Consider the following 15,000-nt stretch of genomic DNA (forward strand, 5'->3'; position numbering starts at 1 on the left):
TCTCTCTCTCTCTCTCTCTCTCTCTCTCTCTCCCTCCCTCTTTCCCAGGGTGACTCGGGCGGTCCGTTGGTCTGCCAGGAGAACTCGGGTCGTTGGTTCCTAGCGGGCGTGGTCAGCTGGGGAAAGGGGTGTGGCCGGGCCGACTACTACGGCGTCTACACCCGCGTTACCAAACTCACCGGCTGGATCAAAGAACACATCTCTGGACCTGGCTGACCTTCATCATTCTCACCATCATCATCATCATCATCATCCCAAAACATTGTTATCATGTAGTAATTGTTGTGATCTATTCTCTGTGTCAGTCCTTAGTATATTTAGATGTCCGTCAGGGTTTTAACAGTGTCATTGACCTTCTGGCACCAAAGTTCATCAACCTAACAAGCAGACTTTCTGTCTCCTCTGGGCAAATACACACTCTGCAGTTTTGGGCTCTACATTCAACACTGCCACCTAGTGGAAGTTGTTAGAATTACAACATAATTAAGACCTACCATACCAAGGCAATAGGCCCCTCAAATTCAAATCTGCTTTTGTTCATTCATCCCCTAATCAGGGATGGATTTACACCTGCGACACCAGGTGTGTGCAATTAATTATCAGGTAGAACAGAAAACCAGCAGTACTCTGCACCTCGTAGGGTCAGATTTGAATGCACCTGCAATCGTCCTTGATTCCTTCATCGAATGTTTGTCTGTTTATATACTGCTGTGGATTGGAATGGGTTATGCACAGATCATTTCAGTCAGTGCACTACACTTGAAATGCTGATTGCTTTCAGTGTATTTCATTACATGATCTAAGGTTTCTGATGAAAGCCATTGAAGGCTGAAACGTCAATCTTTAAAATGGTGAGCGTGACTTGCGCTGTTTCCTTTTCAATTACATGATGTTCATCTTTGAAAATTAGAGCTAGAGCTTGTAAACCTTTCAAAACACAAGGGAATCCTAACTGCCACCCTATTCCCTCTGGGCTCTGGTCTAAAGTAGTGCACTATATAGGGAATAGGGCGCCATTTGGAACGCCAACCGTGAGGGTCGGAGTCATCAGGAGGTTTCATCAATAAACCAGCAGAACTGTAAGGGTTTTATTGGAGTGTTAAATTAGAACGGGATGTTTCTGAGTACTGTTGGGTTTGGTACCCAGAGAGAGTCTAGTCTATTACACACAACACACACACACACACACACACACACACACACACACACACACACACACACACACACACACACACACACACACACACACACACACACACACACACACACACACACACACACACACACACACACACACACACACACACACACACACACACACACACACACACACACACACACACACACACACACACACACACACACACACACACACACACACACACACACACACACACACACACACACACACACACACACACACACACACACACACACACACACACACACACACACACACACACACACACACACACACACACACACACACACACACACACACACACACACACACACACACACACACACACACACACACACACACACACACACACACACACACACACACACACACACACACACGCCCCAGTGGAGGCTGTTGAGGGGAGGACGGCTCATAATATTGTCTGGAATAGAATGGTATGATCCACATGGAACCACGTTGTTGATGTGTTTGATACCATTCCACTGACTCCATTCCAACCATTATGATGAGCCGTCCTCCCCTCAGCAGCCTCCACTGATACACACACGCATGCACGCGCGCACGCACAGACATACACACACACACACGCACATACACACACATACACACACGCATGCACAGACAGACAGACAGACAGACAGACAGACAAAAGTACAGACACACACACTCACGCACGGACACATATATACATACACACACACACACACACACACACACATATACAAACAACACCATAACAAGAGGTAAACAAGAGCTGCAGGACTCATTAATTAATAACGATGATTATTATTAGAGAGAGAGAACACCTCAGGCTGGTATTGCCACTGTGTTGCAGTATGGCACTGCAGTTCTGTGTGTGTCCCAGGCTGGCCCTCAGTAAAGTGTTGGGTGGGGTCACAGATAGTTGTGGTGGCCTAGTCTGTAATTACAGCTTTATAGATGGAGCCAGTCTGTGTCTGTTTGTGCATGCATGCGCTAGTGATTGTGTGTGTGTGTGTGTGTGTGTGTGTGTGTGTGTGTGTGTGTGTGTGTGTGTGTGTGTGTGTGTGTGTGTGTGTGTGTGTGTGTGTGTGTGTGTGTGTGTGTGTGTGTGAGAGAGAGAGTGCCATTCTGTCTCATAGTATAAACACAAACTTCACTCTTTCAAAAAACGTCTTTAATACACAAAAACGTATAGAATATAAACATCAATAGTATTCATGTATAAAACAAATAACACATGTACTTATAAACACAATTTCTCACCCATCGTTTTTTTAAAGCACCAATTCACCGACATCATTCCTTGAGATTATAACAGTTTACTAGCGTTAGTGTGATCAATCAATCAATCAAAAACCTAAATAATTATATTCCTAATTGTGCCTATATTCTAATTACCCATAATTCATTAAGAATCTCCTCGACTCCCTCTTGTTTAAGTTGGCTCCAGATAGAAGTTGCCCTTAGGTACAGATCTAGGATCAGTTTTCCCTCAACCATTCCTATCCTTAATCATCATTAGGAAGGACAATGCAACAACGTCTCCTCTTCACCCCCTGCTGACATCACCAATTCAAGTCATTATCCAGTCATTAGGTAGAATAGTCTATGTAATATTATGTCAAATAGGGGCTGTTTCATACATGTACACGTGTGGAGGCCAGTGTGTTTCATCCCCCTGAGACCCTCTCAGACAGTGAGGTTACAGATCAGCCATGGTTGAGAGAGACAGAGACACAGAGAGACAGAGAGAGAGAGAGACAGAGAGAGAGAGAGACAGAGAGAGAGAGAGAGAGAGAGAGAGAGAGAGAGAGAGAGAGAGACAGAGAGAGAGAGAGAGAGAGAGAGTGTATAGTGGAGGTCTGTGTGTGTCTGCACCTGTATAACTCCTGGAACACTGACAACTGGTCCTTCCATTAAACCAGCTGTGCTTTACAAACTGTCCCTCCGATACACTGAGTAGGCAGCCTTTCCCTTTAACAAACTGGAACTGGTTTATACTGTGTAACACAGTGAGGGGAATAGACAAACACTACAGCTTGGTTGGAGGTAGAAACCAGTGCTGTGTTACCCCCTGCCTTTGACCCTGTGTGATTAAGTCCCTGATACATGCATACCATTACTCAACCTCTATTTCTAGTCCTTCCTCTCTCTCTCTCTCTCTCTCCTCTTTCCTCTCGCTCTCTCTCTCTCCTTTCAGGCCCTCTCTGTGTGTGTTTGTGTTGGCAACAGCCTCTTAAGCGCGGTAGGTAAAATCCCTACATCCAACAAGCCTGCCAAGAAAGCCTCACACACACACACACACACACACACACGTGCGGGCACGCCAAACACACAAAGAGAGAAGGAGAGCCAAGAAAGCTTCACTCAGCTCAACCTCAGGGGGGAGAAGCTTTAGAAAACCCCAGGTCCTTTCTCCTCCCACACAATAAGATGTGCTGCTGTTACTGTACGTTAGTCATTGTTATCATGCAGCTCTTACTATTATACTGTGTCTGAAAGGAGGATCACATTTACATATATCTGGTTTACTTTAGGCCAGAGAATGTTCCCACAGGAAAAACAACGTTGATTTAGTCGGCAGCTCTTCCTCAGTTCATGCTACTCTACTGTAATGTTTACATTAGTTAGTTAGTTCATTGGTTTACACTAGAAAGGGCCGATCTTAGAGATGTCCTAACTTGAGGGGTCGTGACCCCACTCTCCCATTCTCAGAGACTTTCTGCCTGACCCTTTCTATCTTTCTATTTCCCTCTCTCCTTCTCTCTCATGAGAATGCAGTCTCCTCTCTCTCTCTTCCATTCACCCCTCTCTCCCTTTCTCTTATCCTCCTTCTTTCCTTCTCTCCTTTTCTCTCATCCTCCTTCTTTCCTTCTCTCCTTTTCTCTCATCCTCCTTCTTTCCTTCTCTCCTTTTCTCTCATCCTCCTTCTTTCCCTCTCCTTTTCTCTCATCCTCATTCTTTCCTTCTCTCCCTTTCTCTCATCCTCCTTCTTTCCTTCTCTCCTTTTCTCTCATCCTCCTTCTTTCCCTCTCTCCCTTTCTCTCATCCTCCTTCTTTCCCTCTCCTTTTCTCTCATCCTCATTCTTTCCTTCTCTCCCTTTCTCTCATCCTCCTTCTTTCCTTCTCTCCTTTTCTCTCATCCTCCTTCTTTCCCTCTCTCCCTTTCTCTCATCCTCCTTCTTTCCTTCTCTCCTTTTCTCTCATCCTCCTTCTTTCCCTCTCCTTTTCTCTCATCCTCATTCTTTCCTTCTCTCCTTTTCTCTCATCCTCCTTCTTTCCCTCTCCTTTTCTCTCATCCTCCTTCTTTCCCTCTCTCCCTTTCTCTCATCCTCCTTCTTCTTTCCCTCTCCTTTTACCCCTTTTCGCTCCCTATTTTCCTTTCCTCTCTACTATTCTCCTCTCCCTCTCTGTCTCCTTCTTCTCCCCCTCTTTCCCCTTCTCTCAGGGTAGTTCGGTCAGTCAGAGGTCTGGTTGTCATTAGCTTCCTGTTACTGACTTAAAGAAAAACAGCCCAGAGAGAGAGAGAGAGAGAGACGGACAGAGGATGAGAGAGAGAGAGAGAGAGAGAGAGGATGAGAGCAAAAGAGGGAGGTCAGGGAGAAACAGAGACAGAGATGGAGAGAGAGGGAGAAGGAAAGATGAGAGAGAGAGCGAGAGGAAGAGCAAGAGAGGGAGAGAGGAGAGAGAGAGCAAGAGAGAGAGAGTAGAGCATTAGAGGGAGAGAGAGACAGAGATGAGAGAGAGCAAGAGAGAGAGAGATAGCGAGGGTGTTAGAGAGAAAGCTGTGGCTGACTTTGACGCAGGGGGAAATCGGACGTCATTGATGTCATTGAAAACTCTCACTAACTCTCCTCTTGAGCCTTTCTCCAGAAACCTGTCTTGTAAACATGCCATGAGCATGAGATATATACGTCATAACCTGTCATAGCCTGTCATAACCTGTCATACCAACTGCTCCCAGCCGCCCTCCCATCTAAACCTTGAACTCTAACAGCAGTAACTGCAGGAGTTTTATCAACACTCTTTCACAGGTAACATAACACCACAACTTACTTTATGGCTCATTTTATAGAGCATGGCGTTTATAGGATAGTGGGGCGATTCAAAGCTACTTTACTGTTTACCTCAGATGGAGTCGTTACTGTTATGAACTGGGTCCATGTCTTTAATGAGGGTATAAAAGGCTCTAAGTGCTGCTAAATACAAGAGAACTACACAACCGTCTAATAGAACTAATAAAATGCATCCAGGAAGGAACAGGAGTTCTGCTGCTTTTCACTTTTACTGTAGCCTGGTTCCAGATCTGTTTGTACTGTCTCGCAATGGTCATTGTCATGCCAAACAGCACAAACTGATCTGGGACCAGGCTAGTTTTAAAGAGGCCGTCTACCAACAACTCTCAGAGAACTCCTTGAAAGTGCAATCTGCATTTGTAGAGGTGCGTAGGAAACAGAGCCATTGTTTGAGCGAGGTTATAAATGGCTGTGTTTTGGGGCACACGGTAAATACTAATAACCCAACCCACAATGCTTTCTGCTGTTCTGCCTCCTGGGTACAGCAAACCAACTTTGTCAACTTCTGCTCTTGGTTTTGAGTGATATCCAGGAAATAGGTACTTACAGTACAACAGCCATAGGAAGTACATCCCTATGGTACGCTATTACATTGGCTACGGAGCTATTGACTAGGGAATTACACCACTAAAGCCTCTTCTAATTGGCTACGGAGCTATTGACTAGGGAATTACACCACTAAAGCCTCTTCTAATTGGCTACGGGGCTATTGACTATGGAATTACACCACTAAAGCCTCTTCTAATTGGCTACATAGCTATTGCCTAGGGAACTACACCACTAAAGCCTCTTCTAATTGGCTACGGAGCTATTGCCTCCTAGGGAACTACACCAGTAAAGCCTATTCTAATTGGCTACAGAGCTATTGACTAGGGAATGACACCACTAAAGCCTCTTCTAATTGGCTACGGAGCTATTGCCTAGGGAACTACACCAGTAAAGCCTATTCTAATTGGCTACAACGCTATCTAGTCATGGCCTAATACACCAGTTGGTCTCTCTATCTCCAGTTTAGCCCCAGTCCCTGTGGACTGAGGACAGAATTAGCAGTAATAGGAGAGATATGGTCGTCCATCTGGCAACCAATTCAACCATCACCATCCAAACCACACATGTTGTTGTTGTTTTTCCTCTCTTTAGCTTTTAGTTGGGTTTTCCATTGGAGCTGTCAAACAAAACTGATAATCCCAGACTGCACCCATATTCCCTACATAGTACACTACTATGACATACTAGCACACACTTTATATGCCCAATATAGTGCACTACATTTGGCACCCTATTCCCCATGTATTGCAATACTAGGACATATTCAAATCTTGACAGTAATGAGGGGTTGTGTACTCTAACGGTGGGAAACAGGCAGGGGTCAGGGTTTGACCTTTAACCTCTAGGTGAAAGATAGAATGCATCTGTTCAACCTGCTCAACTGACAACGGGGAGTAATGGTTCTAGAAGGTCTGGTTTAGAATGGGCTTCTAGTTTGAATGGGTTTTTACAAATGATTGTTTGGTTTATATTGTTCTGATACAGTATGTGTTGTATTGATACAATGGAATTCAGTACTTTCAGGTTTTGGTGGTATCGGGTTAGGGTAAGCCCAGCCTGGATGCAGAACTTTTCAAACTGCATTCAGCAACAGTAGCGTATTGTGTTCAGGACGGGACAACAACAACAGTTCAGCTAAAGCAAAGACCAACTGGCACCCAGACTAGTGATAAAACGTTTTAGGTAACAAAAATCTGTACAAATATGTACATGTTACAAGCTGCTCTGCAGCTTAAAGTAAATCTCTATAAAAACACGTAACACTGAGTTATCAATATATATATCAATACAATCTTGCATTACTTACTCAACAATCTCTATATATTCATTTAATATGGCTCCCATTTTCTTCTTTTTCACTTCTACAGCTTTCCTCGAGGTCACCTTAGCAACAGTTCAACGCAGGGTCCATTCAAGTCTAGTCCCAAAACCACCCGAAGAGCAAAAGACATTGAAAAGACGTTGAAAAGCTTAAAAAGTTATGTAATTTCAACCAATTTTTCTCACTGGGACTACACAACACTGCAACACTGCACAACACTGCCCACAATCCTCCCCATTCAAAGTACCTGAGAGGAATACATTGTGAGGCAGAGGAAAATGTGTGTGCAGATCATTTGTATCAATTGGCTGCTTTAGGAGCAACGGAAGTACAAACAAAATCCAACCCAGAGTGTCCATTTGGTGAGCACTGAAAGCACCAAAAAGGAACAATCAAAATCAACCCAGAGTTTCCATTTGGTGAGCACTGAAAGCACCAAAAAAGGAACAATCAAAATCAACCCAGAGTTTCCATTTGGTGAGCACTGAAAGCACCAAAAAAGGAACAATCAAAATCAACCCACAGTTTCCATTTGGTGAGCACTGAAAGCACCAAAAAGGAACAATCAAAATCAACCCAGAGTTTCCATTTGGTGAGCACTGAAAGCACCAAAAAGGAACAATCAAAATCAACCCAGAGTTTCCATTTGGTGAGCACTGAAAGCACCAAAAAAGGAACAATCAAAATCAACCCAGAGTTTCCATTTGGTGAGCACTGAAAGCACCAAAAAAGGAACAATCAAAATCAACCCAGAGTTTCCATTTGGTGAGCACTGAAAGCACCAAAAAGGAACAATCATAATTAACCCAGAGTTTACATTTGGTGAGAACTGAAGGCACTACAAAGGAACAACTAAAATGTCCATTTGGTGAGCACTGAAGGCACTGCAAACGGACAACCAAAATCCAACCAGATTACATTTGAATTTGGTGAGCACTGAAGGCAATATAGGCACAAGCAAAATCAAAAATCCAACACTGGCGCAAGTTCCCTCTCTCTCTTCTTTCCTCCTTCTTCATCACTGAACTTTAGGCATGATAAAACAACCAAAATCCAACACAGAGTTTCCTCCCCCTCCCCCTCTTCCTCCACTCTGATCACTGGACACTAGGCGCCACCAGGTATCCATTAAAGGTAATATAGACGTCCACGTCATCACTATAGACGGCGTTCTCCCTCTCCCTCTTGTAGAGCCTGACCCAGACCTCGTCGTTCAGCGCCAGGTCCATCATCACACTCTGACTCTGCATGATGGACCTCTCACTGGGCTGGGCGTACAGGATCACCTGCTCCTTATCGTTGTGCATCAGGTGGAGGTAGGTCTCCTTGAAGTTCCACGTGTGGATGTTCACGTTGAAGAAGTAGATACCTGGGACGAAGCAGTAGAATTTACCTTCAGAGAAAGGAGGAGAAAGTGATTAGTTCGTGTTAGAGTCAGGCGTTTTAATGCTGGGCTGGAACAAAAATACTGCAAATAAGGGATGTTGAAGATGCTGATCCTGGGATGAAGCAGTAGAATTTACCTTGAGAGAAGAGAAAGTGTTAGAATCAGGTGTTTTTTATATTATTAGTGCTGGGCTTGGAACAAAAGCCTGCACCCTAGAGACACCGGAGTAGTAGTAGACGCGCGGACATAGCAGTAGAATTGACCTTTGAACATGTGGGGAAAAGTGTGTGGGGCCTCCTGAGTGGGGCAGTGGTCTAAGGCACTGCATCACAGTGCTAGAGGCGTCACTACAGATCCGGGTTCGATACCTGGCTGTGTTGCAGCCGGCCGCGACCGGGAGACCCAGAGTTGTCCGGGTTAGGGGAGGGTTTTGCCGGCCGGGGTGTACTTCTCCCATCGCGCTCTAGCGACTCCTGTGGCGGGCCGCACGCTGACTTCGGTTGCCAGTGTTTCCTCCGACACATTGGTGCGGCGGGCTTCCGGGTTAAGCGAGCAGAGTGTCAAGAAGCAGTGCGGCTTGTCAGGGCCGTGTTTTGGTGGACACATGGCTCTCGACCTTCGCCTCTCCTGAGTCCGTACGGGAGTTGCAGCGATGGGACAAGACTGTAACTACCAACGAAATTTGAAAGAAAAAGAGGTAAAAAATAAAGTACAAAATAAAATTGTGTGTGTGTGTGTAGGTGTGAGTGTGTGTAGGTGTGAGTGTGTGTAGGTGTGAGTGTGTGTAGGTGTGTGTGTGTGTATGTGTGTGTGTGTGTAGGTGTGAGTGTGTGTAGGTGTGTGTGTGTGTAGGTGTGTGTGTGTGTAGGTGTGAGTGTGTGTGTGTGTAGGTGTGAGTGTGTGTGTGTATGTGTGTGTGTGTGTAGGTGTGTGTGTGTGTAGGTGTGAGTGTGTGTGTGTGTAGGTGTGAGTGTGTGTGTGTATGTGTGTGTGTGTGTGTTTGTGTGTAGGTGTGTGTGTGTGTGTGTGTAGGTGTGTGTGTGTGTGTGTGTAGGTGTGTGTGAAGGTGTGTGTGTGTGTGTGTCCCTGTGGATCTTCAATTACCTTTGAACATGTTGAAGTGCTCGTAGAGGTTGATGAACACCGTGTCAAACACCAGGGCCTGGTAGTAGTCTATACTGTGGAGGGATTTACGTCTCCCTACAGAGAAGGAGGAGTGCTGTGTCTTACAGGCATCTCCCGGGGCGCCCGCCTGGCCCTTAGTCCCTTGAGGACCCATGGGACCCCGGTAACCTTGCGGACCTTCTTTACCATTTTTCCCTGGCATGCCTTTATCTCCTCTGTCACCTTTATCACCTGGGGAGGGAAAGAGAAAGAACATATGTAGTCTAGATCTATCTGAGATAGCATGAGCAAGGAAATACCTCTCTTCTGGTGTGTGTGTGTGTGTGCTCCCTTATCCGAGGGCTTGGTGGATTTTCCACACCCATTGACCATATATGGACATCTCTGATGCTTTAACCACATGATCTAAACAGGCCCCCTCTTGTCCAGGTCCTGTTTAAATGATCATCCCCTAGATACAGTCGCCTCTTAGCACTCATCCGAGGTCAGTATTCTTCCTGATGTCTAGATAGTGATGGTCAGGGTTAGGATAGTGTAAACTGATCCTAGATCTGTAGATAAGCCTTCAAGCCATGATTACTATCAGTAGGACAAGAAGTTGAAAAGCATCTGGACATTGTGCTTTATGATAACCAATACCACTTTTAGAGAGTCATTTCTCCATATATTTAGACTTAGTTAGCGACTCCACATACAGTTGCAAGAGAAAGTATGTGAACCCTTTGGAATGACCTGGATTCTACATAAATTGGTCAAGAAATGTGATCTGATCTTCCTCTAAGTCACAACAATAGACAGTGTGCTGAAACGAATAATACACAAATTATAGTGTTTGTCTTGTCTATATTGAATACATCATTTAAACATTCACAGTGTAGGTTGGGAAAAGTATGTGAAACCCTAAGCTAATGAGTTATCCAAAAACTAAAGTCAGGACTCTGATAACCTGGAGTCCAATCAATGAGATGCGATTGGAGATGTTGGTTAGAGCTGCCCTGCAATATAAAAAACACTCACAAAATGTGAGTTTACTATTCCCATGAAGCACTGCCTGATGTGAACCATGCCTCGAACAAAAGAGATCTCAGAAGACCTAAGATAAAGAATTGCTAAAAGAATTGCCTAAAGCTGGAAAGGGTTACAAAAGTATCTCTAAAAGCCTCGATGTTCACCAGTCCACGGTAAGGCAAATTATCTATTAATGGAGAAAGTTCAGCACTGTTGCTACTCTCCCTAGGAGTGGCCGTCCTGCAGGTTAAGAAGTATCCTAGAGTGTCAGCTAAAGACTTACAGAAATCTCTGGAACATGCTAACATCTCTGTTGACGAGTTTACGATATATAAAACACTAAACAAGAATGGTGTTCATGGGAGGGCATCACGGAAGAAGCCACTGCTGTCCGAAAAAAATTCTGAAGTTTGCAAAAGTGCACCTGGATGTTCCACAGCGCTACTGGCAAAATATTCTGTTTACAGATGAAACTACAGTTGAGTTGTTTGGAAGGAACACACAACACTATGTGTGGAGAAAAAAGGCACAGCACACCAACATCAAAATCTCATTCCATCTGTAAAGTATGGTGGAGGGAGCATCATGGTTTGGGGCTGCTTTACTGGCTCAGGGTCTGGACAGCTTGCTATCATCGACGGAAAAAGGAATTCCCATCAAGACATTTTGCAGGAGAATGTAAGGCTATCTGTCCGCCAATTGAAGCTCAACAGAAGTTGGGTGATGCAACAGGACAACGACCCACAGAAGTGGCTTCAACAGAAGAAAATACTCCTGGAATGGCCCAGTAAGAGTCCTGACCTCAACCCGATTGAGATGCTGTAGCATGACCTCATGAGCAGTTCACACCAGACAGCCCAAGAATATTGCTCAACTGAAACAGTTTTGTAAAGAGGAATGGTCCAAAATTCCTCCTGACCGTTGTGCAGGTTTGATCCACAACTACAGAAAACATTAGGTTGAGGTTATTGCTGCCAGGAGTGTCAACCAGTTATTAAATCCAAGGATTCACATACTTTTCCACCCTGCACTGTGAATGTTTACACAGTGTGTTCAGTAAAGACATGAACATGTATAATTGTTTCGGTGTTATTAGTTTAAGCAGACTATATTTGTCTATTGTCGTGACTTAGATGAAGATCAGATAAAATTTGATGATCAATTTATGCAGAAACCCAGGTAATTCCAAAGGGTTCACATATTTTTTCTTTATATAGTTAGTCTCTATATATATTGTCTTTATATAGTTTGTCTCTATATATATATATATATATATTGTCTTTATATAGTTAGTCTCTATATATATAGTCTTTATATAGTTTGTCTCTATATATATATATATTGTCTTTATATAGTTAGTCTCTATATATAGTCTTTATATAGTAAGTCTCTATATATATTGTCTTTATATAGTTAGTCTCTATATATATAGTCCTTATATAGTTAGTCTCTATATATACAGTTAGTCTCTCTATATATAGTCTTTATATACTTAGTCTCTATATATATTGTCTTTATATAGTTAGTCTCTATATATATAGTCCTTATATAGTTAGTCTCTATATATACAGTTAGTCTCTCTATATATAGTCTTTATATAGTTAGTCTCTATACATATTGTCTTTTAGTTAGTCTCTATATATATTGTCTTTATATAGTTAGTCTCTATATATACAGTTAGTCTCTATATAGTCTTTATATAGTTAGTCTCTCTATATATAGTCTTTATATAGTTAGTCTCTCTATATATAGTCTTTATATAGTTAGTCTCTATATATATAGTCTTTATATAGTTAGTCTCTATATATACAGTTAGTCTCTCTATATATAGTCCTTATATAGTAAGTCTCTATATATATAGTCCGTATATAGTTAGTCTCTATATATACAGTTAGTCTCTCTATATATAGTCTTTATATAGTTAGTCTCTATACATATAGTCTTTATATAGTTAGTCTCTATATATATTGTCTTTATATAGTTAGTCTCTATATATATAGTCCGTATATAGTTAGTCTCTATATATACAGTTAGTCTCTCTATATATAGTCCTTATATAGTTAGTCTCTATATATAGAGTTAGTCTCTCTATATATAGTCTTTATATAGTTAGTCTCTCTATATATTGTCTTTATATAGTTTGTCTCTATATATATATAATGTCTTTATATAGTTAGTCTCTATATATATAGTCCTTATATAGTTAGTCTCTATATATACAGTTAGTCTCTCTATATATAGTCTTTATATAGTTAGTCTCTATATATATTGTCTTTATATAGTTAGTCTCTATATATATAGTCCTTATATAGTTAGTCTCTATATATACAGTTAGTCTCTCTATATATAGTCTTTATATAGTTAGTCTCTATACATATTGTCTTTATATAGTTAGTCTCTATATATATTGTCTTTATATAGTTAGTCTCTATATATACAGTTAGTCTCTATATATAGTCTTTATATAGTTAGTCTCTCTATATATATTCTTTATATAGTTAGTCTCTCTATATATAGTCTTTATATAGTTAGTCTCTATATATATAGTATTTATATAGTTAGTCTCTATATATATAGTCTTTATATAGTTAGTCTCTATATATATTGTCTTTATATAGTTAGTCTCTATATATACAGTTAGTCTCTATATATAGTCTTTATATAGTTAGTCTCTCTATATATAGTCTTTATATAGTTAGTCTCTCTATATATAGTCTTTATATAGTTAGTCTCTATATATATATAGTATTTATATAGTTAGTCTCTATATATATAGTCTTTATATAGTTAGTCTCTATATATAGTCTTTATATAGTTAGTCTCTCTATATAGTCTTTATATAGTTAGTCTCTATATATAGTCTTTATATAGTTAGTCTCTCTATATATAGTCTTTATATAGTTAGTCTCTATATATACAGTTAGTCTCTATATATAGTCTTTATATAGTTAGTCTCTCTATATATAGTCTTTATATAGTTAGTCTCTATATATATAGTCTTTATATAGTTAGTCTCTATATATATAGTCTTTATATAGTTAGTCTCTATATATATAGTCTTTATATAGTTAGTCTCTATATATAGTCTTTATATAGTTAGTCTCTATATATAGTCTTTATATAGTTAGTCTCTATATATATAGTCTTTATATAGTTAGTCTCTATATATAGTCTTTATATTGTTAGTCTCTATATATATAGTCTTTATATAGTTAGTCTCTATATATACAGTTAGTCTCTCTATATATAGTCTTTATATAGGCAGTCTCTATATATATAGTCTTTATATAGGCAGTCTCTATATATATAGTCTTTATATAGTTCGTCTCTATATATATAGTCTTTATATAGTTAGTCTCTATATATATAGTCTTTATAAAGTTAGTCTCTATATATATATAGTCTTTATATAGTTAGTCTCTATATATATAGTCTTTATATAGTTAGTCTCTATATATATATAGTCTTTATATAGTTAGTCTCTATATATATAGTCTTTATATAGTTTGTCTCTATATATATATATAGTCTTTATATAGTTAGCTAGTGCCTCTTTTCTAACCAAACTGGGTTGTTGCAGTGTATTAATATCAAGCCTCTCACACATCACTGCTTGATTATATGAGGGTGTGTGGGTGTGTATTTATCTGTGTGTGTGTGTTTTCAGCCACATCATCAGGTTCAGTGCCAGGTGAATACTGCCTTCTGGGAGCCTCCCACCCTCCCTCGCTTCCTCCCTTCCACCGTCCCTCCCTCCCTCCCTCCATCCCTCCCCCCCTCCCACCGTCCCTCCCTCCCTCCCTCCCACCGTCCCTCCCACTGTCCCTCCCTCCCACCGTCCCTCCCTCCCTCCCACCGTCCCTCCCTCACTCACTCTAAACAATGATTTCAGATTGTGTGTATGTCCATGTGTGTGCCACGCTTCTAAGTGAGAGAAACGTAACTACCTGTTGTTTTTGGGATAGGGTCAGGGGTCAGCTAAACCTGACATGGAATCTCTATCACAGAACACAGATTAAACCATAACCACACACACACCAGATGAAACAATACATGACATGTCTCCTGGACTATTTTAGAGGAATAAGGCTTAGAAATGTAACACAAGGTCTTTATCTCTTTGGAGAGTGTGTCTGTGTGTGTGTTTGTGTGTGTCTGTGGTGTGTGTGTGTTCGGTTTGATTCCCTGTGTCTTCTTTGTGTGTTCTTTTGTTCTTTAAGAACTCTGGCCTGGCTGATTACTGATCCTGCCAAGTGTCTTCTTTTCAATAAGCTGTTACATCCTTATAAAGGCTAGTTTTGGAGGACTGGCCTGGGAAACGTCGCTCTAAGGCAATGCCTATATCTCA

The 15,000-nt window shown here is 41.3% G+C and overlaps 2 protein-coding genes across 5 annotated transcripts in view; one reads left to right on the forward strand and one right to left on the reverse strand.

Annotated features, from left to right (window-relative positions):
* LOC110494898 (transmembrane protease serine 6) overlaps positions 1–1,084 on the forward strand; it is a 15,696-nt gene extending 14,612 nt beyond the window's left edge. For all 4 annotated transcript variants that reach the window (XM_036949113.1, XM_036949114.1, XM_036949115.1 and 1 more), the window contains one exon: positions 49–1,084. In XM_036949113.1, the coding sequence (XP_036805008.1) occupies positions 49–216 (168 nt within the window). In that variant the 3' untranslated portion in view covers positions 217–1,084. The remainder of the gene's footprint in view (positions 1–48) is intronic.
* A 3,422-nt stretch (positions 1,085–4,506) lies between these two features.
* The window catches only part of LOC110494924 (complement C1q tumor necrosis factor-related protein 1), a 15,485-nt gene continuing 4,991 nt past the window's right edge, over positions 4,507–15,000 (reverse strand). Inside the window, exons 3-4 of the mRNA XM_036949152.1 lie at positions 9,624–9,875; positions 4,507–8,525 (exon numbers count right to left, since the gene is read on the reverse strand). Coding sequence (XP_036805047.1) covers positions 8,230–8,525; positions 9,624–9,875 — 548 coding nt within the window. The 3' untranslated portion in view covers positions 4,507–8,229. The remainder of the gene's footprint in view (positions 8,526–9,623; positions 9,876–15,000) is intronic.

The sequence above is a fragment of the Oncorhynchus mykiss genome, chromosome 17, assembly GCF_013265735.2.
Source record: "Oncorhynchus mykiss isolate Arlee chromosome 17, USDA_OmykA_1.1, whole genome shotgun sequence".
Taxonomy (NCBI): domain Eukaryota; kingdom Metazoa; phylum Chordata; class Actinopteri; order Salmoniformes; family Salmonidae; genus Oncorhynchus; species Oncorhynchus mykiss.